This window comes from Microcaecilia unicolor, chromosome 4 (genome assembly GCF_901765095.1).
Source record: "Microcaecilia unicolor chromosome 4, aMicUni1.1, whole genome shotgun sequence".
Lineage (NCBI taxonomy): Eukaryota > Metazoa > Chordata > Amphibia > Gymnophiona > Siphonopidae > Microcaecilia > Microcaecilia unicolor.
In genome coordinates this window covers 171,102,876-171,126,873 of record NC_044034.1, presented here as the reverse complement: position 1 = coordinate 171,126,873, position 23,998 = coordinate 171,102,876, and the positions used below count along the sequence as shown (strand labels likewise).

General features: G+C 43.4%; 1 protein-coding gene across 4 annotated transcripts in view; it reads right to left on the bottom strand.

The window, feature by feature from the left end:
• Positions 1-23,998, bottom strand: part of BTBD10 (BTB domain containing 10) — a 99,017-nt gene that overhangs the window by 1,452 nt on the left and 73,567 nt on the right. For all 4 annotated transcript variants that reach the window (XM_030200958.1, XM_030200959.1, XM_030200960.1 and 1 more), the window contains 3 exons: positions 16,443-16,563; positions 8,352-8,549; positions 695-805 (listed from right to left, as the gene is read on the bottom strand). In XM_030200958.1, coding sequence (XP_030056818.1) covers positions 695-805; positions 8,352-8,549; positions 16,443-16,563 — 430 coding nt within the window. The remainder of the gene's footprint in view (positions 1-694; positions 806-8,351; positions 8,550-16,442; positions 16,564-23,998) is intronic.

Here is a 23,998-nt window from a genome sequence, read left to right as displayed (position 1 = left end):
TCTGTGAAAAGTATTTCCTGAAATTACCACCTCACAACTTCAATTTTATGTCCTCTAGTTGCCCGAGTGGTGCAGTGCAAACCAGTGATAAAAAGTTTGCTACTCTAAAATGTTAAGTAGGGCAACAATCCAACAGAATAAAAACAATTAAATTCATTCATACATAAAAGATTAAGCTACTGTTGACTCCAAATATATGCAGAACTTGCAAAGCAGGTACTCCACTGATTATTTCACAACTTCCATCACAATGACTGCCTCTTGTCAGAAAGCATTAATTCTCTATTACATATGGTTGGTCTGATGGACTGCAAACAGTCTGCTCATAGAACAGTGCAGCCAAGCTTCACAGCTCTTTACATGGTGTCCCTTGCTTTATAAGCTTAAGAGGCCTCCAATAATGAATTCATACTGTTATAAAATCCACCCCCCCTCCCAAACAGTGAAGCTAGGAAATCTGAAACTCAATTTAAAAATATAATCAGGGAGCAGGTGCACAAAGCAAACTACTCACTCGGGGCAACTATAGTTAGGAATACAAAGAAAATCATATGAATATCTCTAGTACCAATCTTTGCAATGAAGGTCAAACCACAAATCTAATACCAGCAAAAAATTCACTACTGTTAGCATTTAACTCAAATAAAAAACAAAAATAAAACATAAGGGGGGGGGGGGGGGGGGGGGGGGTTACCTTCAATACCCAGTCGAATCTTTTTAAGGCCCCGCTCCTTCAACACAGATTTGGCGACATCTCTGTTTTCTATATACTTGAAAAATCTATACAATTTTGTGCTGTAAATAACTGAAAAAGAAAAATATTTTTAAGTGGCGTTTTGACATTAACTAGCTGGAAATAATTAAGTATTTTACAGACCATTACATTGTACACACAAGGTTAGTAAACAAATAGTAATTCGAGAACAGACTGAATCCAGTTACTTTTTGACCAAGCAGTTTCCTGTTGTTCCTTTGGGCATCCAGCTTAAAATCAAATTTTTGTTACATTTGTACCCCGCGCTTTCCCACTCATGGCAGGCTCAATGCGGCTTACATAGGGCAATGGAGGGTTAAGTGACTTGCCCAGAGTCACAAGGAGCTGCCTGTGCCTGAAGTGGGAATCGAACTCAGTTCTTCAGTTCCCCAGGACCAAAGTCCACCACCCTAACCACTAGGCCACTCCTTCACTCCAATCCGGTGCTAGATGGAATCTAGTGCTAAAAAGCCTTAATTTAACTACCTAGGGACCTTACCTCCTATTTTATTTCTCCTCTCAACTCAAATCACTGTAGCAATAGGATTTTAGATAGTGCTGGGGAGGAGCCGGCTGTCTTGGTACGTGTGGGTACCAATGACATAGGAAAATGTGGGAGAGAGGTTCTGGAAGTCAAATTTAGGCTCTTAGGTAGAAAGCTCAAATCCAGAACCTCTAGGGTAGCATTTTCTGAAGTGCTACCCGTTCCACGCGCAGGGCCCAAAAGACAAGCAGAGCTCCAGAGTCTCAATGTGTGGATGAAACGATGGTGCAGGGAGGAGGGTTTTAGATTTGTTAGGAACTGGGCAACGTTCTGGGGAAGGGGGAGCTTATTCTGAAAGGATGGGCTCCACCTTAACCAGGGGGGGACAAGACTGCTTAAATGCTGGCATCGGCATTTAAAAAGGAGATAGAGCAGCTTTTAAACTAGAAACTGGGGAAGGCAGAAATTGCATGGTTCGGGATAAGGTATCTTTGATATCACCAAAACAGGAACGATAGGGTATCCCAATAGTGAGGTTGCAAAAGAGACCGTAGTAGATCAGATGTCCTTAAATAAAAATAAAAATCAGACAAAGGATTGCCTCACTAATCTATTACATTTCTTTGAAGGGGTGAACAAACGTGGATAAAGGTGAGCCGGTTGATATTGTGTATCTGGAATTTCAGAAGGCGTTTGACTAAGTACCTCATGAAAGACTCCAGAGGAAATTGGAGAGTCATTGGATAGGAAGTACTGTCCTATTGTGGATTAAAAACTGGTTAAAAGATAGAAAACAGAGTAGGGTTAAATGGTCAGTATTCTCAATGGAGAAAGGTAGTTAGTGGGGTTCTCCAGGGGTCTGTTCTGGGACCGCTGCTTTTTAACATATTTATAAATGATCTAGAGATGGGAGTAACTAGTGAGGTAATTAAATTTGCTGACAACACAAAGTTATTCAAAGTAATTAAATTGCGGGAGGATTGTGAAAAATTACAAGAGGACCTTATGAGACTGGGCGTCTAAATGGCAGATGACATTTAATGTGAGCAAGTGCAAAGTGATGCATATGGGAAAGAGGAACCCAAATTATAGCTATGTTATGCAAGGTTCCACGTTAGGAGTCACCAACCAAGAAAGCGATCTAGGTGTCGTCACTGATGATAGTGTCGAAACCTGCTGCTCAGTATGCTGCTGCCGCGGCTAAGAAAGCAAATAGAATGTTAGGTATTATTAGGAAAAGAAAACAAAAATGAGGACGTTATAATGCCTTTGTATCGCTCCATGGTGCGACCACACCTCGAATATTGTGTTCAATTCTGGTCTCCACATCTCAAAAAACATATTGTGGAATTAGAAAAGGTGCAGAGGGCAACGAAAACGATAAATGAGATGGGACGACTTCCCTATGAGGAAAGGCTAAAGCAGCTGCGGCTCTTCAGCTTGGAAAAAGACAGCTGAGGGGAGATATGATAGAGGTCTATAAAATAATGAGTGGAGTGGAACGGGTAAACATTAAGTGTCTGTTTACGCTTTCCAAAAATACAAGGACTAGGGGGGATACGATGAAGCTACAGAGCGGTAAATTTAAAACGAATCGGAGAAAATGTTTCTTCACTCAACATGTAATTAAACTCTGGAATTCGTTGCCAGAGAATGTGGTAAAGGCTGTTAGTTTAGCAGAGTTTAAAAAAAGGAAAAGTCCATAGACCATTATTAAATTGGACTTGGGGAAAATCCACTACTTCTGGGATAAGCAGCATAAAATGTTTTGTACTTTTTGGGGATCTTGCCAGCAAGTATTTGTGACCTGGATTGGTCACTGTTGGAAAGAGGATGCTGGGCTTGACGGACCTTCTTTGGTCTGTCCCAGTATGGTAATACTTATGTACTTAATAGTCCTTGACTGGTGGCAACATGCTAAGGCTCCTTTCACCATCATGGGGCTTAAGTCTGGCCACTAGGCATCACCAACACACGAATAGGATTTCCCTCCACCAGAGGCTGTGAATAATGCCTATGAAGCATCTCAAGATGGTTGAGATTGGAGGTGGAAATCAAGCTCAAGCCCTCTGCACTGCGGCCCAGAGCACTACCATTGAAATGAGCATATCTATTAAAAAAAAAAAAATCATCACACAAAACAAAACAAACTGCAGTGTTCTTCAGTAGTTATTTTGTGGTATATTTTATTCATATATAGTCGTAATTCTTTCTACATGTAATTATGTTTATCTATCTTGCTTTAAGTCACCTAGAGTACTGTGTCAGGTGAGAAATAAAATAGAGAGACAACCAGATGGAACTGACTTCTAAAAAGTTAAAACACAACACACAAACAGGCTCCATTTAAAACAACTACATGCAAACAAGGCTTGCAAATATTCATTACCAGTATCATGACATGCCCTTTTGGAGGAACAGAATTAGTTATCTTCATTTCATTACAGTAGCAATGCTTTTTATTTATGGTGAAAAGTTAGACTACTGTAGAAGAAAAGTCTTCCATCTTGGAGGTCTTCCTCTAAAGTCAGTGCTTCAGATTTGGATTAATTAAATATCAGCCCCGAAAGGCTACCAATCAAACTGTCCATTAATACTTGCAGTGATCTTCTAGGCTCAATATGGACCAGCAAATCATCCAGGAATGCTGCTGTATCAAACTCCTTTTTGCCCAATTTTTACCCCTTGTATCTCTGGAGTTTTTCTGCACCTCTCACAAATATAGGTCCGATGTCAGGATAAATAAGTGGGACAAGGGACAGCCCTATCGAGTTTCTTTTGTTATTGTTTCTGACATCCCATTAACACAGCTCTCCTTTGGGGGCTCACTATAATGCTGCTACTGCCTCCCTAAAGTGTCCAATAAAGACCGAACAGCAGCCACAAAGGGAAGACAAAGCACCCCTTGACTGGACCTTGGTTGTACCAAAGCATCTATTCTCACTGACAGGGGCTCCTTCCGGAGACTGAAAAACCAACATTCACAGTCAATGCCAAAGCTAGCAAGTGCTGAGCAATGGACTGAAAAGTGTTCACCAACAGTGACCACTTCCCTGATCTAGAAAATTTGTGCTGAGGAAGTTTGCCTCTACTTTGGAAACTCCTGCCATACGCACTGCTGAGAGCCACAAGAGATTTTGATCTGCCCAGGCCATAAAGCTTTGCCACTTCCTGAGCCAGATGTAGACTATGGTACCCCCTTGACAGCCATTGCTGTCATGTTATCCTACAAGATCCTAAACACTGATTGAAGAGATCACGAAAAGTTAGGAGAGCCAGTTGGATGGCTCTCATTTTCAACTGAACAGCCACTGGGCTTCTTCCTTTGACCAGTGGCCTTGCGCTGGGTATTTTCTTTTTGGAGCAGATGAGGATATGTTTTTAAGTGGCTTAGTCTACTGGGGGGGGGGGGGGGGGGGGGAGGGGTTTGTTTAATGGTGTATGTAGAAAGATTAATGTTATGATACAATATTGTTGTTTTTAAATAATATATGGTAAATTTTGTAAGACACCTAGGATTTTGGCAGGATATAAACATCTACTATAATAAAACGCACCCTCAACGTTCTGAGGACACTGATGTCACTGAAGTCACTCACACACCAGTTCGTGGTTTCATGGTGGTGAAGCCATCACAACATCTTCATGCCCCGCCCTCGCGTCACATGATGACGTCGAGGGCGGAACACGAAAACAAGGCTAATTAACTCACGGCGAGCAGTAGGGAAACACGCGGAGCGTGTTTCCCTACTCCTCCCCTTCCAAAAAATCCCAGCCGCCCACGATGTCCACATCAACCCGGCCCCTTTTGCCACATAGCCCCACCCCTTAGAAGTTACCGCCCCGCCCACGGTACCACACTCACCCTCACCAACGTCCCTCCACCCCTGTCACCTCCCCGCTCCCCTCCCCTTCCCTTACTCGTGTCTTCCTGGTGGTCTAGAGGTACCTGTTCGGTCGGGGCAGGAAAGAAAGAGCCCCCTCTTTCCTGGCCGTAGCGGTGGTGGTAGCTTCCTTGCTGCATCGTGTGGGAGTCTGGCTCTCGGCGTTTCAAAATGGCCGCCGAGAGTTCAAGCTGCATCGCGAGACTTCAACTCTCGGCGGCCATTTTGAAACGCCAAGAGCTGGACTCCCACACGATGCAGCAAGGAAGCTACCACCACCGCTACGGGCAGGAAAGAGGGGGCTCTTTCTTTCCTGCCCCCACCGAACAGGTACCTCTAGACCACCCGGGAGACACGCGTAAGGGGAGGGGAAGAGAGTCCCCTGCCCGCTAGCGCCCGTTTCATCGCCGCCAGAAACAGGCCATTTTTACTAGTGTTAAATAAAGTCTACAACAACCACTCTGAAGTCTCAAGAAGCATCCCCTGTTAAAGACTGTTGAAGATGACTCCTGATTAGCCACCAATCCAGACTGTCCCTCAGTTCTGCGGGGCAACAATCATCAGTATAGGTTGTCCACCTGAGCACACCAAGACGCACCTCTGGTAATCTGGACAAAGAGGAATGTGCAAATACGCCTCTGACAAGTCCAGAGACATCAAGAATTCCCCATAGACTGCCACTCTGACAGACCGCAATATTTCCATGAGAAAGGACAAAACCTTCAGAGCCCTGTTGACCCTCTTCAAATCCAGAATTGGCTGATAAGATCCCTCCTTCATTGGAACAGGAACCACGGCTTCCAACGCTAAAAGCTGTCTAAAGTCTGACACACAGCTAAAGCTTTGAAGGGGGACTTACCCTCTTCCTGACACTTTTGTTTCACCCTGCAAGAGATTCCAGAGCATAGCCTAGCCTGAGCATATCCACAACCCACTGATCTGAGGTAATTTGAGCCCATATCCAATGAAACAGCTACAACATTCCCCCCTGTGGGAATTATCGGAGGATGGGCCTGAACACCTTCAATGGGAGGCTTGAGGGGCTCCAGATGCCCCTTGACCTCCACAGAAACTCCTTCAAAAGGGACTGAACACCTCTATTCCAAAACCTACCTCACTGGGCTTCACTCAACTTGCCTGGACAGTCTCCTCGTGTCTCTAAACGCCCCTTGGTTGTTGAGAAAGTCCCCAAGTGAGATCCATCCTCAGGAAGTCCAGAAACTTTGGATTCATCATTCACCGGCTTCTCCAAAGTCTTCACTAATGTTAACTTACCCCTAAACAGCAGCTGACTCAAACATACCTTTGAAGCTAAACCTGTGGACCAATTCTTTAGTCAGAGGAAATGCCTCTCTACCATTGCCAAGAGAAAATTCTTTGCCAAATCTCTAACCAAATTATACATGGTGTCTGCCAAAAAGGCTGTACCTAACTCCGAGTTTATAACATCCTCAAACTTGTGCCGTGGTTTCTTCAGGGAATGTGGACGTCTTTCTGCCCAGCGAACAGGCAGAAGCTACAACCTCAGCTTCCACGGATGGCTGCTTGCAATGCCAGAGCAGAGATCTCAAAGGACCTCTTCATAAGGGCTTCCTTTCTTCAATTCAGAGGATTCTTTAATGCTGCTGCTCCTCCTTCAATGGGAATTGCTGTCTTCTTGGTGACAACTGTGGCCACTGCATCCACCTTTGATAACTTGGAATTCTCCAAATCCATCAAAGGAAACTGAAAAAAGTGAGCCATGGCTCTGCTTAGGGCCATGTTGGAGAAAGCCATTCAGCCTCTACCATCTCTTGATATCTTCATTATAACCGGAAGGATAGCGAAGGTTTCTTGATCCCTTTCAAAAATCGGTCTCCTTTTGTAGTTACTAGAGACTCATCATTTGATAAGCAAATCACCTATAAAACTTAAGTAATCAAGGAGGGAAGCTCCAGTCTAAGGAAAATGTGAGCTACAGTAGGGCCTTCACTCATAGGAAACTGAGCTTCCAGCCTCTAAGCCATCCTTCCAATCTGCTTCCTTGCTTAAAACTTCATCCAGGGATTTTAAAAAAAACCTCTGAAAACAAATCTAGATCCTGTTTTTCTGGTAAGTGCTGCCTCTTGGTCCCAGAGGGCCTCTCCTTGTCTCTGGTAGCTGTGGGATCCAGAGTAGACAGGATCAGCAAGCCTTGCTTTGTACAAGAGGCCTAGTTAAGCACCAATACAAACGCCAAGGAAAAGGCAGAAAAATATTCCACCAGACTCCTGTCTGTGCCGCACCGGATGTTCAAGGGGCTGTGCAGAAGTTAAGGTACTCAAAGCATGCCGGCATGTTACCCTCCGACTCCTAACAGAGCTATTCTGCCAGGCCGGGCTGCACTTTCACAGCCACCCATGCCAACTTTGAAGCACTGCCAAGTGTCGCCTGAAACCGCAAAGCCAGAAGCACTGACAATGGCCTTTGTCACTTTTTGCACTAAGTGAAGACATGTGCCACACTAAGTGAGAAGCACAGTGGTACAGTTTTTCCAAATAAGCTGCCATCTTGACTCAACAGTAGAGTTGGCTGTTTAAGTATATGCATGGATTACCACTCTGCTTGATTACTTTAATTCACTGAATAGGTGAATGCCTAAATACCAAATGCAAAAGTTACAGGTGATACAAAGAGTGATTACAGGTACAAAATTCTGAGAGCACATTCGACCTATGTTAAAAGAAGTAGAGCAGAGGACAGAGATTTACTATATGCACCTAATGCATTTGGGAACGATCTTTCAGCAGTATAGATCAATTAGGACCTTAGTGTCTAAAAAGGGAGCAGAGGACAGAGATTTTAAAATGTTTGTTTTAGTTTAAGACATTATATGCACCTGATGCATTTGGCACGATCTTTCAGTAGTATAGATCAGTTAGGGCCTTAGGATTATTGGACTGCATGGGGGTGGGGGGGGGGGGGGGGTATAATGCAGAGTAAAACAAGGACAATACTTGTGGGCCTGCTTTATAGTATAAACTCTTGAGGTGAGAGATTACTAATAACTTATAGTTTCAGAAACAGTATGGCCCTTTTAAGTGACAGAGGTAACAATCCAAAAAATACAGAGGATTATCTTGTAAACAATTTTGAAGCTTTTTGAAGAGATGGTATATAAAAAAAAAAAAAAAAAGGAAAAAAAATTAGTGACAGATCACTTAGAGCAGAGTTGTATACAAACAAATTTATCCACAAAAACCCAACTTACTTTGGGAATATTCTTCTCCCATTTGTGGAGGATATTCTTCATCCCAATCAACTACATCATCATCAGTAAGCACCACAATGTGACATTCTCTTTCCCCACTATGGGCACTGGCCACCATGAGTGGGAGAATCATTTCTTCCAGGTAAAATTCAAACTGCCTTCGAGCACCATCATTTGAGAGCTCATGCATAAGGGCACCTGAAACAAGATCACAAGCAAATTTGGGAGACTGAAAAATTGAGGTTTTAAAAGTTTCCTAAAAATATGTATCTGATTTCAAGATTTATTTTTTTTTTTACTCCATCCTCACAAAAAAAAAACAAACAAATAAACATGGCGCCTTAAAAATCTGTATCTCACAAGAACTATAGCACAGCTTTACTGAGTCACCAACACCTCCATGTAACAAAGGGGTATTAAGAACATCTATCAGGACAAAATAATGAAATGGTCTAGGGTCCTACTGAAAGGGGCTGTCTAGTCAGACAACAAGCTTCCAGCAACCTTAAGATTCCTACTGTAATTACTATTAGGAGTCTTCAAGGTTGTGCCTGTACCTGAAGAACACAGCTCACTTTCTATGAGTGGATACAATTGGGGGGGGGGGGGGGGGGGAGGAACTGTTCAGGGTTTAAGGAAGACGGTTCCATATTTGTGTTAAACCACATTTCTTTTATGCAGTCCAGCAAAAACTTAAAATTGAATGCATTACACTCTTTACCATGGATGATACAAAACACTTACTGTCATATTAAAAAAAAAAAGTATATTAATTCAAAAGGAGTGAAGCCTGTGAAACTGGGATTACCTTAATCAGTGGGAACTGGATTAGAGATTCAAGTGTTTGTATTGTTAAATAATTTCTGGTTTTAAAAGAGAAAAAAATGAAATCAGGTGTATTATTTCCACTAATATTGGACAATAAGTGTGTTTCCAACAAAATTAATTGACTATATACCATCTAAAGTTTGAAGAAGCCAACCAATCAATGTGGAATAGTGATTCAGATAAATAATAACTAGGGATAATCAGGTTAATACCACGTTTTCTTTGTTTACTGTTTAATTGATCTCCTTGTCTTGTTTCACTCTCCCTATTTATTTTGTGGTCTAAGAAAGAGAAAGATTGTATATAATCCATTTATCTAGTTGAGATTGTTTTCCTCTAATATTGTATTAATGTACAGTCATCTCTGTATGGCAAACGATCTACTTTCTGGGACCCTCATTGTCAGTCATCTCTGTATTACTGTTTGCAAGTGACCCTTGTAAAATGAAAAATTATAAATAAATGATTAAAAAAAAAGTTGCCTACTCAAAGTGAAATGAGCTGAAATCAACAAAGCAGCAAATGTGACACAAAATGGCTGCTCTCAGCAGTACATCGCTCATATTTACAATATGATTGCTAGTGACCCACTTGTGCCTAGACTGGATTAGTGTCAAGCTAGGCACATACTTCTACTTGGCTGAACAAAATTCTATTTTGCCACAATTGTAAATGAACTGTCCTTATAAAGACATGTGTAAGTCATACAAAAGAGCATATTTTATTTACTAGAGAGCAATCAGATTAAATAGCTGCAGTACAAAGAGCACATTTAAATAAAGCCTTTTAAGCATGGAAAAAAGACATCCAGCATATTCTTTTGGTTAAACACTGACAACTAAATATATTAGCTACAGAAACCATTGTGGTTACTGGTGACCATATTATGAGTAGTTATATGGAGTCCTAGAGTGGGTTAGATGGGTAAAGATGAATGTTGCAGGTTTTACAAGACATAGGTCAGACTTCAACCTATTAAGAATGTATTAATTTTCATAAGCCATTTACAAAGCTTTTGTGTGTTTATTACTTTACACTACACATCTGCCCTTTTGTTTCACATGCAGCTTGGATTTATCACAAACATTATTTCTTCTGCATATGGACTATTGCAATGTAATTTATTTGAGGCTACCTTATAGGAATATGCATTGGTTACAGCTGGTATGAAATACCACAGCATATTTGATTAATGGTTTGACAAAATTTGATCAGGTATCTCTGGTGCTGGCTCATTTATACTGGTTGCCGATACAGTAGCAAATGTATTATAGTTTTCAAAGTTCATGCACAGTATGTCCCTGTATGTCTTCAGTCTAAGCTTCAGGACTATATTCCAGGTCCAGTATTGTACTCGCAAGCCAAGAATTTGCTGAGCATTCCTGGAAATTAGGAACTATTCAAGGATTAAGAAGGGGTTGAAGATTCAGTATTGTTACCTGAAAGCAAAAAAAGTGTTGTATGTGCATGTGATGCACAACAGAGAAAATGAAAATTTAAATGATCAATATCATCAAAATTTGGCTGTATTAGCATAATGAGTGTTATGCTAGCAAAGGTTTCAGATACACAATTTTAAGATTCAATATATGCATAATTTGGGGATATTAGAATGGAAGTTTAATAAGTCAAAGCTGCATCATGGGTTTATTTGCTTTAATCCTCTAAATCTCAATCACGTGGTAGTGGAGATACTCCAATAAATATAGTACTTAAATTGCAACTCCACTGATTTAAGAAAAGATATGTAAATGATCATTGATGGAGGAAAAAGCCTCAAAGTACCAATGTTTATTAATATCCCTTACGGTACCAAATCAATCCTGTTTGCCGATTACTCGGTCATTTCAAGGGATTAGATATTTATTGGGGAAGAGATCAATGAGAGCAGTGAACTGGCAACCAAGCTGGAACCGTTCTCATAGATCTCTTCCCCGATATGACCCTGAAGCAGCTAGTCTGGTATACAGCACAGTGAAACGCTGGCCACCGTTGGTCAGGGGAGATCTGGATGAGGCAATTGAGGACTTCATGCGAAAGCACAACACAAGCTAAGTCCATTTTGGTGAACGTATATAACTGTGTATGCAAATGATGACAAGTAGGAGCGAGATCTAAGACACTGAGCGCCCTATTAATCTGTTTTACATCGCGCACACATACACGTAAGGAGGTTTTTAAAGCCGATGATCAATATCTAATCCTTTGAAATGACCGAGTAATCGGCAAACGGGATTGATTTGGTACCGTAAGGGATATTAATAAATCTTGATACTTTGAGGCTTTTTCCTCCATCAATGATCATTGAAGATTGATCATTTACATATTTTTTTTACTTAAATCAGTGGAGTTGCAATTTAAGTACTATATTTATCTGCTGTAATTATCGCCTGCACTTACAAAACAGGAACATTATTTTAAACTACAGTACATCTTTACTTCAATGTCATATTTGAAGCATACATTCAGAACATATGACAGCAAAAATTGAGAAGAGCTTTGGTGGAAGATTAGTCTGAAGAAACTAAAGGAAATTAAAAATAAGAGTCCATCAATATTTCAAGCACCACACAAATTCCAAGAAATTCTTCAGAAATCATGAGAAACCCTCTTGCTTTGTGGGCTAAAACTGGCACACATTTCAGGAACTCAAACTCAACTTAGGGTTGTTCCTTCATAGAGAGAGCACGAGAGAGAGTTAACTTTTTCTGATTGTGGGATATTTACATTTATATTATGGTGACTCTACAAGTTATAACCTTCTCTTATTTATATGTTATTCTTGCTTAATTTTTACTGAGTTAACATTTCTTTTGTCATTTTATCAATATATGTATATTGTTTTTTTAATTTGTTTTATTACTATAAAGATTTCTAAATGTTATTTTAATTGTCTTATAGCCCCTGACGCAGACCTGCTGGGCGAAACACGGCCTGTGTCGGGCTGATTAGAATATTTGGTCTCCATTTAATAAATTGATTATCTTCTACTGATCTGCTTTGTTGTTTTTCTATGCTGAACTGGAGCCAGTCAAAAGCCTGTCCCTTGCTTTTGCTGGGGAGCCACAGAGGCCTTAGGTGCACGCTGTTGAAGAGAACGAGCCTGGACAGGCTGCCGAGAAGCAGGAGTGTACCTACGCCTAGCATAGGAATAGGGAGCACTCCTCTTCTTCAAAAAACCTCCTTGATGAGGAGGTAGTAACAGAAGACGCCCGGCGGGAGAGAGAATCCATAGCATCAATGTGCTTCTTGAGCTGTCAACCAGATCCTCTACTTTCGCACCAAAAAGGTTATCCCCCTGGCAAGGAACATCTGCCATCCACTGCTGGACCGAATGATCCAGTTTAGAGACACGCAGCCATGAGAGTCTGCGCATCACTATATCTTGGGCAGCAATCCTGGATGCTGCATCAAAAAAGTGTCAAACTTACCCCTGGCCAGGAATTTTCGACACGCTGCCTGACCACCTGGTGAAAAGGCTCGGCCTGCTCTGGAGGGAGTGCATCATCCAAGCCAGACAGTTGCCTCACCGAGGTCCGCAAGTGGATGCTCGTGAAGAGCTGGTATGTCTGGATTTTGGCAGCGAGCATAGTGGCCTAATACGCCTTCCTCCCAAAACAGTCCAAGGTTCTAGATTCTCTGCCTGGGGGCACTGGGGCATAGTTCCTAGTACTCTTGGCTCTTTTGAGAGCGGAGTCCACCACCATGGAATTGTGAGGTAGCTGAGACTTCATCAATCCAGGCTCCCCGTGGATCCGATATTGGGATTAGACAGAGGGAACGACCAGTTTCGCAAAAGGACTTCCTTCAGTACATTATGCAAAGGAGCAGTTGCAGCCTCTCTAGGTGGAGAAGGATAATCCAGGACCTCGAGCATCTCAGCTCTGGGCTCATCCTCAACCTCCATAGGGAAGGGACCAGCCACAGCCATTTCCCAGACAAAGGAGGTAAAGGATAGACTCTCCAGTGGAGACAGTCTCCTTTCTGGTGGAGGTGAAGGTTCAGAAGGAATCCCATAGGGTTCATCAGAAGAAAAGTACCTGGGATCCTCCTCTTCCTCCCATGAATGCTCATCTTCAGTATAGGACAAGACATCTCTCAGAGCAGTCCAAAACTAAGCCTGCCTAGATGCCGAGGAATGATGTCAATGGCGGTGCCGAGAAGTCGATGACTACCTGGACTCCAGTGAAGCTTCCTCCACCGACGTCGAAAGGGAGTCGACCTGGGTGGCAGCTGAGACCGATGCCGCAGGTGGCACCGAGGTCGGGGACCTCACCACAGGCGAAGGGCCAGATACCACTGCAGCAGACGGTACAGAAGGCACAAGCACCCCAGACACCGAAGCAGACTGGCGCAGTAACCCAGCTCTGGAAGCAGGGCCCCGATGTGCTCGTCGAGAGCCACCGTCAGACAAGGCTGCGGGGTCGGTAAAGGAGCCGGTGGCAGAATCTGTCGAGGCTCGGGAGCAGGTACCGGGCCGCTAGACCGACGCATTGGCACCTCCTGAAAAGAGGAGGAGTGATCCTCTTGGCGCCGACTCTTCTCGGGTGCCGGATCCCTCGACACCCCGGAGCTCCCGGCACCGTGTGTCGAAGGAGAACGATGACTGTGCTTCTTCGCCTTCACTCAACGCCCGTCATCGAGACTCCTCGGGACCAATGAGGAAGACGTGGAATCCTCACGTCTCCTCGGGGCCGGGTCCGACGAAGGTTGGTCCTGGGGGGGCCTGCATAACAGGAGGCCTTGAGACAGGTGGAGACTGACTCGATGCCTCACTGCTCCCAGCACGAGTTGGTCGTTCCACAGCCATTACCTTTGCTCCCGATGTCGATGCCGCCAACCTCGGTACGGATGTCGAAGGACCGGACCGAGCCCCAAAAAGCTTCTCTCACTGGGCCTCTCGAGACACTTGAGTCCGTTTCTTCATGCGAAGATACAGATTACAAGCGGCTGGACTATGGTCAGGCCCAAGGCACTGGATACACCAGATATGGGTATTGGTACACGAGATGGTCCGGTTGCACCGAGTACAACGTTTGAAGCTGCTGGGTGTTTTCGATGACATGGAAGGAAAAACAGCTTCAGCGAAATCAAAAGACGCAATTGTGCCTGTGAAAAGAAAATAAGGACACGAAAAGAAGGGAACAACCCGGCCGCGTTGAAAAAGAAAGAAAACTTTAAAAAGGGCAGAAAAACTAAAGGGAAGTTTTTTTTTTTTTAAAGTAAATATCTATTAAAAGAAATAAAGAAATAAGGCAAAAGCCAGAAAATGGAAGACTCTTTCCCGGGCCTAAGAGGAGCGGAGAAAAAAAACTCAACCGCACCTCACCGCGGAGAAAAAATAACTGAGCGGGAACACTCACGCAACGGGCGGGAAGGCTCTGGCAAGATGTTTTTATATTTTACTTGCAAAAATGTTGGTTCCCGGGCCGACGCGGACGTCGACCCCACATGTGAGAACAAGCAGCTTGCTTGTCCTCAGGAGAAAGTAGTAGCTACCCAATTGTTTGGTTCTGAATACGAGGCAGAAATACCAGGACACCTACCAATTAAGATTTTGTGCAAGATATGCAGAAAGACAATATTAACTGCATTACTGGATCACCTCTATAGAGGGGAAGTAATCTGGTGCTTATTCTGTTAGATCTGTCTGTAGTCTTTGATATGATCAACCATCTACAGACACGATGATGCAGTAATTTAATTCGTTTCTATAGGACCAAATACAGGGAGTTTCTGAATAGAAAGGAGCATCTGCACCAAGGTTTTTCAGCTTATGAGATCATTATATAGAAATTGTATTTTGATTTTCCAAAAGAGAAGAATGATATGGAAGAACAGATATTTTGTACTGGGAAGGAAAACAAACTTCCATTTAATATTGGGAGGAACCAGCACTCGCTCTCAGCCAGACAATACAAGATCAGGAATCTTTACAGTTATCTGTAGCAGCCCAGATAACCTTGGGATGCATCTTTTTTAGGCCATTACACAAAGCACATCAGCTGTCTGCTAATGAAAGAATTAATTTCAGCAGCCCAGTCACTGATCATATTTAAGGCTAGACTAATAAAATATGGCCTACTGTGGGTTTCCATAGCAAATGGTGCTGCAGCTTCAACTGGTTTAAAATACAGCAAGTCTGCTGGGAGGATTGTATGTAGATCATGTTTCTCCAAACTGTGATCTGAATTCCACAGGTGAACAATAACATTTAAGAAGATATTTGAAGAACACATTGAGGATATATTCCCCACTCTATCAGCTTAAACCTTCAAAGAAGTGGTTTTTGCTGTTTACCAGGATCAAGAGGTTAGAAATGACTAAGGGCTTTATCAGCTGTAGCATCAGGAGTGGAGGAGTGGCCTAGTGGTTAGGGTGGTGGACTTTGGTCCTGGGGAACTGAGGAACTGAGTTCAATTCCCACTTCAGGCGCAGGCAGCTCCTTGTGTCTCTGGCCAAGTCACTTAACCCTCCATTGCCCCATGTAAGCCGCATTGAGCCTGCCATGAGTGGGAAAGCGTGGGGTACAAATGTAACAAAAATAAAATAAATAAAATCATACCAATGGAATAGCTTGCCAGCTCACCAATGTGTATTTAATTATCAATTGTTTACATAACACATTAAGATGCAAGTATTTCCACAGGCTTTTCAGAATGCCTGTTAATTGCTTTATTTAGAAAGGACCAATTGAGAAATAGATTCAAGATAAATGAAGATTTTATTAAGTGATATATTTTATATTACCACAGCTTTTAATACTGGCACTTACTTTAGGGATATTTGGCTTGATTTAACTTTAAAAAAGTAATCCAAAGGTTGAATGGAGTAAGTTTTGGAGTAGTGTCCGTTTTATATATGATCATGATTGTGATTTATATTATATATAAATTAGATGATTTACATAAGATGGTATAAATATTTGCAGATCAAGAGCACCAGCATAGTTGTTTTAAAATACCACACTTTTCTTAGTGTTAATATTTCTGCCTGTAAATGTCCACTAAGTTATGATCTATATTTTCACTACTAATTTTATTAACATGTTTACCATAATGTTAAAAAAAAAATTAATACCAGTCAGTCAATCTTGTTCTTTACAGCTAAAATTATGTCAAGATTCCTGATCCATTAAAATAATCCTATCAACTAGTTTGGAAACCTCCATGGGGGAAGAAATCTTTCCTGCATGTCTGTAAAGCACTGTATGTACCTTGTAACACTATGCTGAGATATTACATTCACAAATTCCATACTTACTGAGATCTCTACATTTGATAGTGCTATATTCAAATGAGATACACAGATAGTCACAAGCTTCTCTTAGTTCAGGAATAGATATTCCATCAGGACACCGGATTATTCCAGTCTTGTAGTAATCCTTATGAAATTTAAAAAAATATTAAATACTAAAATGAAACCACTATGAGTAAGCATGACATTTAAACAAAAAGTTCTTTATTAAGAACAGTAGCAGAAGCAGATGTAGAGTTAACTAATCACAGTTAAATCAAAATAGTTACATTTAGGCTTGCTTTTCTGAAGTAGGCTCTGAAAACTAATCCTCCCGATTACTAAACCTCACTAGCGGCTACTGCATGGCAATGCCAACACTTTAAATTTGTAATGTGTCAATCTGTATTTTGTATTTATCTTTTTCATTACTTTTTATTCTTGAAGTTATTTAGCTCTGCATGTCAATTAAACTTTTAATTATGATTAATTGATTATTTATATTTGTTCCCACTGTAGTTACTTGGGACTCTGGGCAATGGAGGTTAAGTGACTTGCCCGGAGTCACAAGGAGCTGCAGCAGGAAAAATAAACACACCTTTATTCATGTGATTAGTCCTGTTAATTTTAATCAAAAAGCAGGTCTACTTAGAATTATATAGATATGTACTAGAGGACAGTGGCTTTTAAAATACATTTACTCAATCTTTTTTTTTTTTTAGTGAAAACAAAATATCATGAAAGAAAAACAAAGTTGTGTATATTAGAAATCCTTAATCAACAAGATAAATGGGGGTCACTGAACAGTTAGTGCACACTAGCTGCCACAGGATCTACTGTATTCCTATGGGCCCTGCAGCAGATAGCACATGCTAACCATTAGTAAATGACCCCCCAATTATCAACAAGATGAATACTTAATCTCTACATTATACATTTTAAAAATAAAAATCTCTGCTAGAAGTTAAATGCTCTTCTTAGGGAGCTTAAAAAAAAAATCAAATTTCATTGTAAATATTTGAGTTGAAGTCTGAACTATAAGCCTCCTTACAATTTTAAGGACGCTAGGAAAAGTTCTTCAGTAACATATGCCCCTACCATTAGCACCACTTGCCACAGCACTAGAAAATCTCAGTCTCCAAAAAGGACAAACATGCTTTCCTTAGGACAAGAATCTGTCTCCATGAACACTGCAAGTTACCAGATTTCCACCTACAACAGCACATAACAGCTTACAACTAGAGCTGCACTTTAATTGCAGTTAACTCATTTCCCCTCCCACGTTCCCCATGCCAGACTACCTTAAAAAGGTGGTCTTCTGTTGATCCTCGCCAATGGCAACACTGCACATATGCTGTCTGGTCCTGCCCAGACAGAAATAAGAAGGGATATCAAAGGAGGTAGGATGGGCCAGAGGGAAAGCTTGAGGAGTAGGCCACAAGAAGCAGAGGAGGCAGGATGAGCCAGAGGGAAAGCTTGAGGAGAAGGCCACAAGAAGCATATATACATTGATGCCACTGCCAGGACCAGAAGTGTGAGATGCAGACCCCCAAGCAGAACTGGAGGGGGGAGGGGTCACCAACGGAAGCTATGACCAAGACAGTGAGCTCCAGAAGCCACAAGAAGGCTGGTGCTACTCATAGTGGGGTGGGGGGGGAGACAGAGAGAGACCCCAGGAAACAATGGACCTGGGGGAACAGGAGAGACATGAAAGGTTGAAAAAGGAGAGATGTTGAAACTGGAAGTGGGAAAAAGGGATATTATCAGTCCATTACGGAAGGGGGATGGGATCTGATATACCGCCTTTGTGGTTACAATCAAAGCAGTTTACATATTATATACAGGTACTTATTGTGCACCTAGGGTTAAGTGATTTGCCCAGAGTCACAAGGAGATGCAGTGGGAAATAAATAAAAATACCTTTAATTGTGCCATTTGAAATTGCAATACAAATGCAGCCCTACTTAACCCCCCCCCACCCCCCCAAACCCCAATTCAAAAATCAACCCTCCAGGGACCAATATAAATTAATTTCATTTAACGGTTGTGCCTTATGGTTAGTAACATGGTTTAGTAAAAAAGGTCTGGCAAACACTAGCATATTAGAATGGACAGAATCTCTATTATGTGACATGAACCGGACTGACCCACTGTTGGATAACTGAAAAACCAGATAATACGGAAAAACAAAGATACTTTACCCGTAGCAGGTATTCTCCGAGGACAGAAGGCTTCATATTCTCACAAGTAGGTAGACTCATCCCACATCGCCCGGGGCCAGCAAAAATACCAAAGAAAAAAAAAAGAACGAGAGATTTCTGGAGCGCGAGCAGCACGCCAACGCACACCGGCAAGTGCCTTTCTGCTCGCAGCGAGGCTACGCCTTTCAGTTTAATACAAAAGCAAAATACGAAATAAAATATGAAGAAAAGAAAACTCCAAGAGGAGGTGGGTGGGATTGTGAGAATAATAAGCCCGCTATCCTTGGAGAATACCTGCTACAGGTAAGTATCTTCATTTTCTCCGAGGACAAGCAGGCTTACAATTCTTACAAGTGGGAATCCCTAGCATCCAGGCTCACCCAAACATTAGTCAATTAGGCCTCGCAATGACGAGGACTTAACGCATATTAACCTGAAACTATATACAACTAGATGAGGGTGCAGCCTGGAACAGAATAAAACAGGCCTAGGAGGGTGGAGTTGGATTCTAGACCACAAACAGATTCTGCAACACTGACTGCCCAAACCGACTGTCACGTCAGGTATCCTGCTTAAGGAAGTAGCGAGATGTGAATGTGTGGACTGAAGACCATGTTGCAGCCTTACCAATCTTTTCTATGGAGGCTAACTTCAAGTGGGCCACTGACACAGCCATGACTCTAACATTATGAGCAGTGACATGAACCTCCAAGTTAGCCCAGCCTGGGCATAAGCGAAGCAGATGCAATCTGCTAGCCAACTGGACATGGTACGTTTTCCCATGGCGACCACCATCCTTGTTGGGATCAAATGAAACAAACTACTGGGCAGATTTGTCTAAAGGGCTTTGTCCACTCCATGTAAAAGGTCAATGCTCTCTTGCAGTCCAAGGTGTGGAAGCTGCTTTCGACAGGGTGGGCATGAGGTCAGGAAAAGAATGTTGGCAAGACAATCAACTGGTTCAGATGGAACTCAGACACCACCTTCAGCAGGAAAAGTTCTTCAGTCCTCTGCAGGTGCATGCAGAGGACTACTCTGTTGTGATGAAACTTAGTATGAAGATGCACACACTACTAAGGCATGAAGCTCACTGACCCTAAGAGATGAAGTAACAGCCACCAAGAAAATGACCTTCCAGGTCAAGTACTTCAGATGGCAGGAATTCAGTGGCTCAAAAGGAGCTTTCATCAGCTGGGTGAGAACAACGTTGAGATCCCATGACACTGGCGGAGGTTTGACAGAGGGATGTTTGACAAAACCAAACCTCTAATGAAGCGAACTAAAGGCTGCCCAGAGATAGGCTTACCTTCTACCTGCTGATAAGCACTAATTACTCTAAGGTGAACCCTTACGGGGTTGATCTTTAGACCAGACTCAGATAAGTGTAGAAAGTATTCAAGCAGAGTCTGTGTAGGACAAGGGAATCTATGGCCTTGCTGTCACACCAGGTGGCAAACCTCCTCCATTTACAAGGATAACACCTCTTTGTGAAATCTTTCCTGGAGGCCTGCAAGACCCGGAAGACACCCTCCGGAAGACCCAAAAAGAGCAAATTCTAGGCTCTCAACATCCAGGCCATGAGAGCCAGAGAATGGAGGTTGGGATGTAGAAGCAACCCTTCATTCTGAGTTATGAAGGTCAGAAAACACTTCAATCTCCACGGTTCTTCAGAGGACAATTCAAGAAGAGGGAACCAAATCTGTTGCGGCCAGATTTGTTCCTAGAGAACAAGCCCATAAACCACTACTAAATGGACTTGGGAAAAATTCACAATTCCAGGAATAACATGTATAGAATGTTTGTACGTTTGGGAAGCTCGCCAGGTGCCCTTGGCCTGGATTGGCCGCTGTCGTGGACAGGATGCTGGGCTCGATGGACCCTTGGTCTTTTCCCAGTGTGGCATTACTTATGTTAAGTAGGGCGCGATCAGAATCATGGTTCCGCGGCCTTGCTTGAGTTTCAACAAAGTTTTTCCCACTAGAGGTATGGGAGGATATGCATACAGGTCTGTCCCCCAATGAAGAAGGAAGGCATCTGACATTACTCTGTCATGGGCCTGAAGCCTGGAACAGAACTGAGGGACCTTGGGATTGAGTTGAGTGGCAAAAAGAACCGCTGAGGAATGCCCTACGCTCGGAAGATCTTGTGGGCTATGCCAATATTTAGAGACCACTCATGAGGTTGCATTATCTTGCTCAGCCTGTCGGCCAGGTCGTTGTTTACGCCAGCCAGATAAGTGGCTTGGAGAAACATGCCGTGACGGCATGCCCAAAGCCACATCTGGATGGCTTCCTGACACAAAGGGTGAGATCCGGTGCCCCCTTGCTTGCTGGCATAATACATCGCAACCTGATTGTCTGTTTGAGATGGGACAGCCGATCTCTCAAAGCCTTTAGAGCATTCTAGATCGCTCAGAGCGCCAGAAGATTGACCTGAAGATTCGTTTCCTGGAGGGACCTAGCTCCTTGGGTGTGAAGACCATCTATATGAGCTCCCCAACCCAGGGGAGATGCATCCGTTGTCAGCACTTTTTGTGGCTGAGGAATCTGGAATGGAAGTCCCAAGGTCAAATTGGACCAAACTGTCCACCACTGAAGAGAGCGCACAAGCTCCGGGAACACCTGGATGACATCTTCTAGACTTCCCGTGCCTGGACACCACTGAGAAGCCAGGGTCCATTGAACAGATCTCATGTGTAGATGTGCCATGGGTGTAACATACACTGTGGAAGCCATGTGGCCCAATATTCTCAACATCTGCCGAGCTGTGACCTGCTGCGATGTCCGAACCTTGGACACAAGGGAAAGAAGGTTGCCTGCGTTAGTTCGAGCACCCGAATAGTCATCCACATGGACTCCTGAGCACCATCCTCAGAGATGCTCTTCACGAGCCAATTGTCAAGATAAGGGAACACAGTCTGTGTGGGAACACAAACTCCCAGTCTACGTGGAAACAATGCAACTACTGCTAGGCACTTTGTAAAGACCCTGGGGCTGATGCGAGGCCAAAAAGCAACACGCGTACTGAACGTGATGTGCTCTGAGCCGAAATCGAAGATACTTCCTGTGGGCTGGATGTATCAGGATGTGCGTGTATGCATCCTCAAGTCCAGAGAGCATAGCCAATCATTTTCCTGAATCATGGGAAGATGGGTGCCCAGGGAAACCATCCTGAACTTTTCTCAGTCTAGGAATTTGTTCAGGGCCCTTATGTCTAGGACGGGACGCATCCCCCTTGTCTTTTTCTGCACAAGGAAGTACCTGGAATACATCCCTGCCCTTCTTCCCCTGGTGGAACGGGTTTGACCACATGGCCTTGAGAAGGGCAGAGTTTCTCTGCAAGTACCTGCCTGTGCTGAGAGCTGAAGGAATGGGCTCTCAGTGGACAATTTGGAGGTTTGGAAAGCAAACTGAAGGTGTATTTGAAGAACCCATCGGTCGGTTATGAGAGGCCACCTTTGGTGAAAAACATTAACCTCCCCCCAACCGGCAAATAGTCTGGGACGGACACTTTGATTGTGGCTATGCTCTGCTGGAGCCAGTCAAAAGCTTGTCCCTTGCTTTTGCTGGGGAGCAGCAGGGGCCTTGGGCGTATGCTGTTGACGAGAACGAGCGCACTGGGACTAAGCCTGAGCAGGCTGGTGAACCGCAGTTGTGTACCCCTATACCTAGAATAGGAATAGGGGGGGCACTCTGCGACCTACCAAAATATCTCCTGGATGACAAGGCAGCTACAGAAGACACCCGGCAGGAGAGAGAAGACATAGCATCAGTATGCTTCTTGATTTGGTCAACGACCTCCTCGACCTTTTCTCCAAAAAGATTATTCCCCCCCCCCTGGAAAAAGCATCCGCCATCCTCTGCTGGACTGAATGGTCCAGGTCTGAGACACGCAGCCATGAGAGTCTGCGGATTGTTATACCTTGGGCAGAAATTCTGGATACCACGTCAAAAGTGTCAGAAAGTGCCCTGGCCAAGAATTTGAGTTACGCTTTCTGCTGCTTGACCAACTGGCGAAATGGCTTGGCCTGCTCTGGAGGGAACGCATCAACCAAGTCTGACAGCTGCCGCATCGAGTTCCGCAAGTAAACGCTGGTGAAGCGCTGGTAAGACTAAACACAGGCGATGACCATAGCAACCTGATACATTTTTCTCCCAAAAGAGTCCAGGGTACTAGCTTCTGTGCCTGGGGGGAGCCGAGGCATAGTCCCTATTAGTCCTGGCTTTTTTGAGAGTAGCACCCACCACCATGGAGTAGTGGGGTAACTGAGACCTCAAAGCAAGAAAGGAGTAGGGAGAAATGGCTTCTCAAACAACGGAGGAGACGTGTAAGTGGATAAGTCTTTATTATCCACCTACATGTCTCCTCCGTTGTTTGAGAAGAGCCATTTCTCCCTACTCCTTTCTTGCATAAAATTGTGATATGTAGGGAACAAGTGCACCTCAACCTTTTCTGTGGTTTCTCCCTTTTGTAACTGAGACCTCACCAACCCAGGTTCCCCGTGGATCAGATACTGGGTATCAATTTTCTTGGGGACCACAGGGACAGAGGGGTTGCCCAGTTCCTGACAAGGACTGCCTTGAGTACCGTGTGGAGAGGAGTCATCACTGCCTCCTCAGTGGGGAGGTGTAGTCCAGGAACTCGAGCATCTTGGCCCTGGGCTCATCCTCCACATCTACAGGGAATGGAATGGCCTCAGCCATTTCCTGTATAAAAAGAGGTGAATGAGAGGCTCTCAGATGGAGACAGTCTCCTCTCAGGTGGAGGGGAGGGCTCAAAAGAGATCCCATAGGACTTTCACTAACTACACCCTCTCCAAAAGACATTACAGGATGTGATACCCACAAGCGAGCCTTCTCCGGAGTAGCCCCCACACTCTGGAATGCACTGCCTGAAAGGCTCCGCTTAACACAAGACTATCTCTACTTCAGGAAGCAGGTGAAAGCTTGGCTCTTCAACCAAGCCTTTAATGGAAGAAGTAACTAACTCGTTAGTCTCACTCACACACACAAGGATTGGCTCGGGCTGCACATACTGCAGCGGAACATGTTTATCCACTCCCACCCTAGCTGAGATAATATTTAACCATCTCTGACCTCACGTGCAACTTTCTTCAAATCAATCACCTTACTTTCTAATTCTTCCTACTTTCTTACTCATCTATATGTTACAACTTTGCCTTACCCCTCACTACCAATTATAATATTCTAGTACATATTTGGGCATATTTTCAAAGCACTTAGCCTTCATTGTGTTGTCATTGCAAGTAGTATACTATGCCATACTTTGTATTGTTCGAATATTTTTACTGCTCTACTTGCCTACTGCTCATGTTTGATCTATTCTTACTGTACACAGCCTTGAGTGAATTCCTTCAAAAGG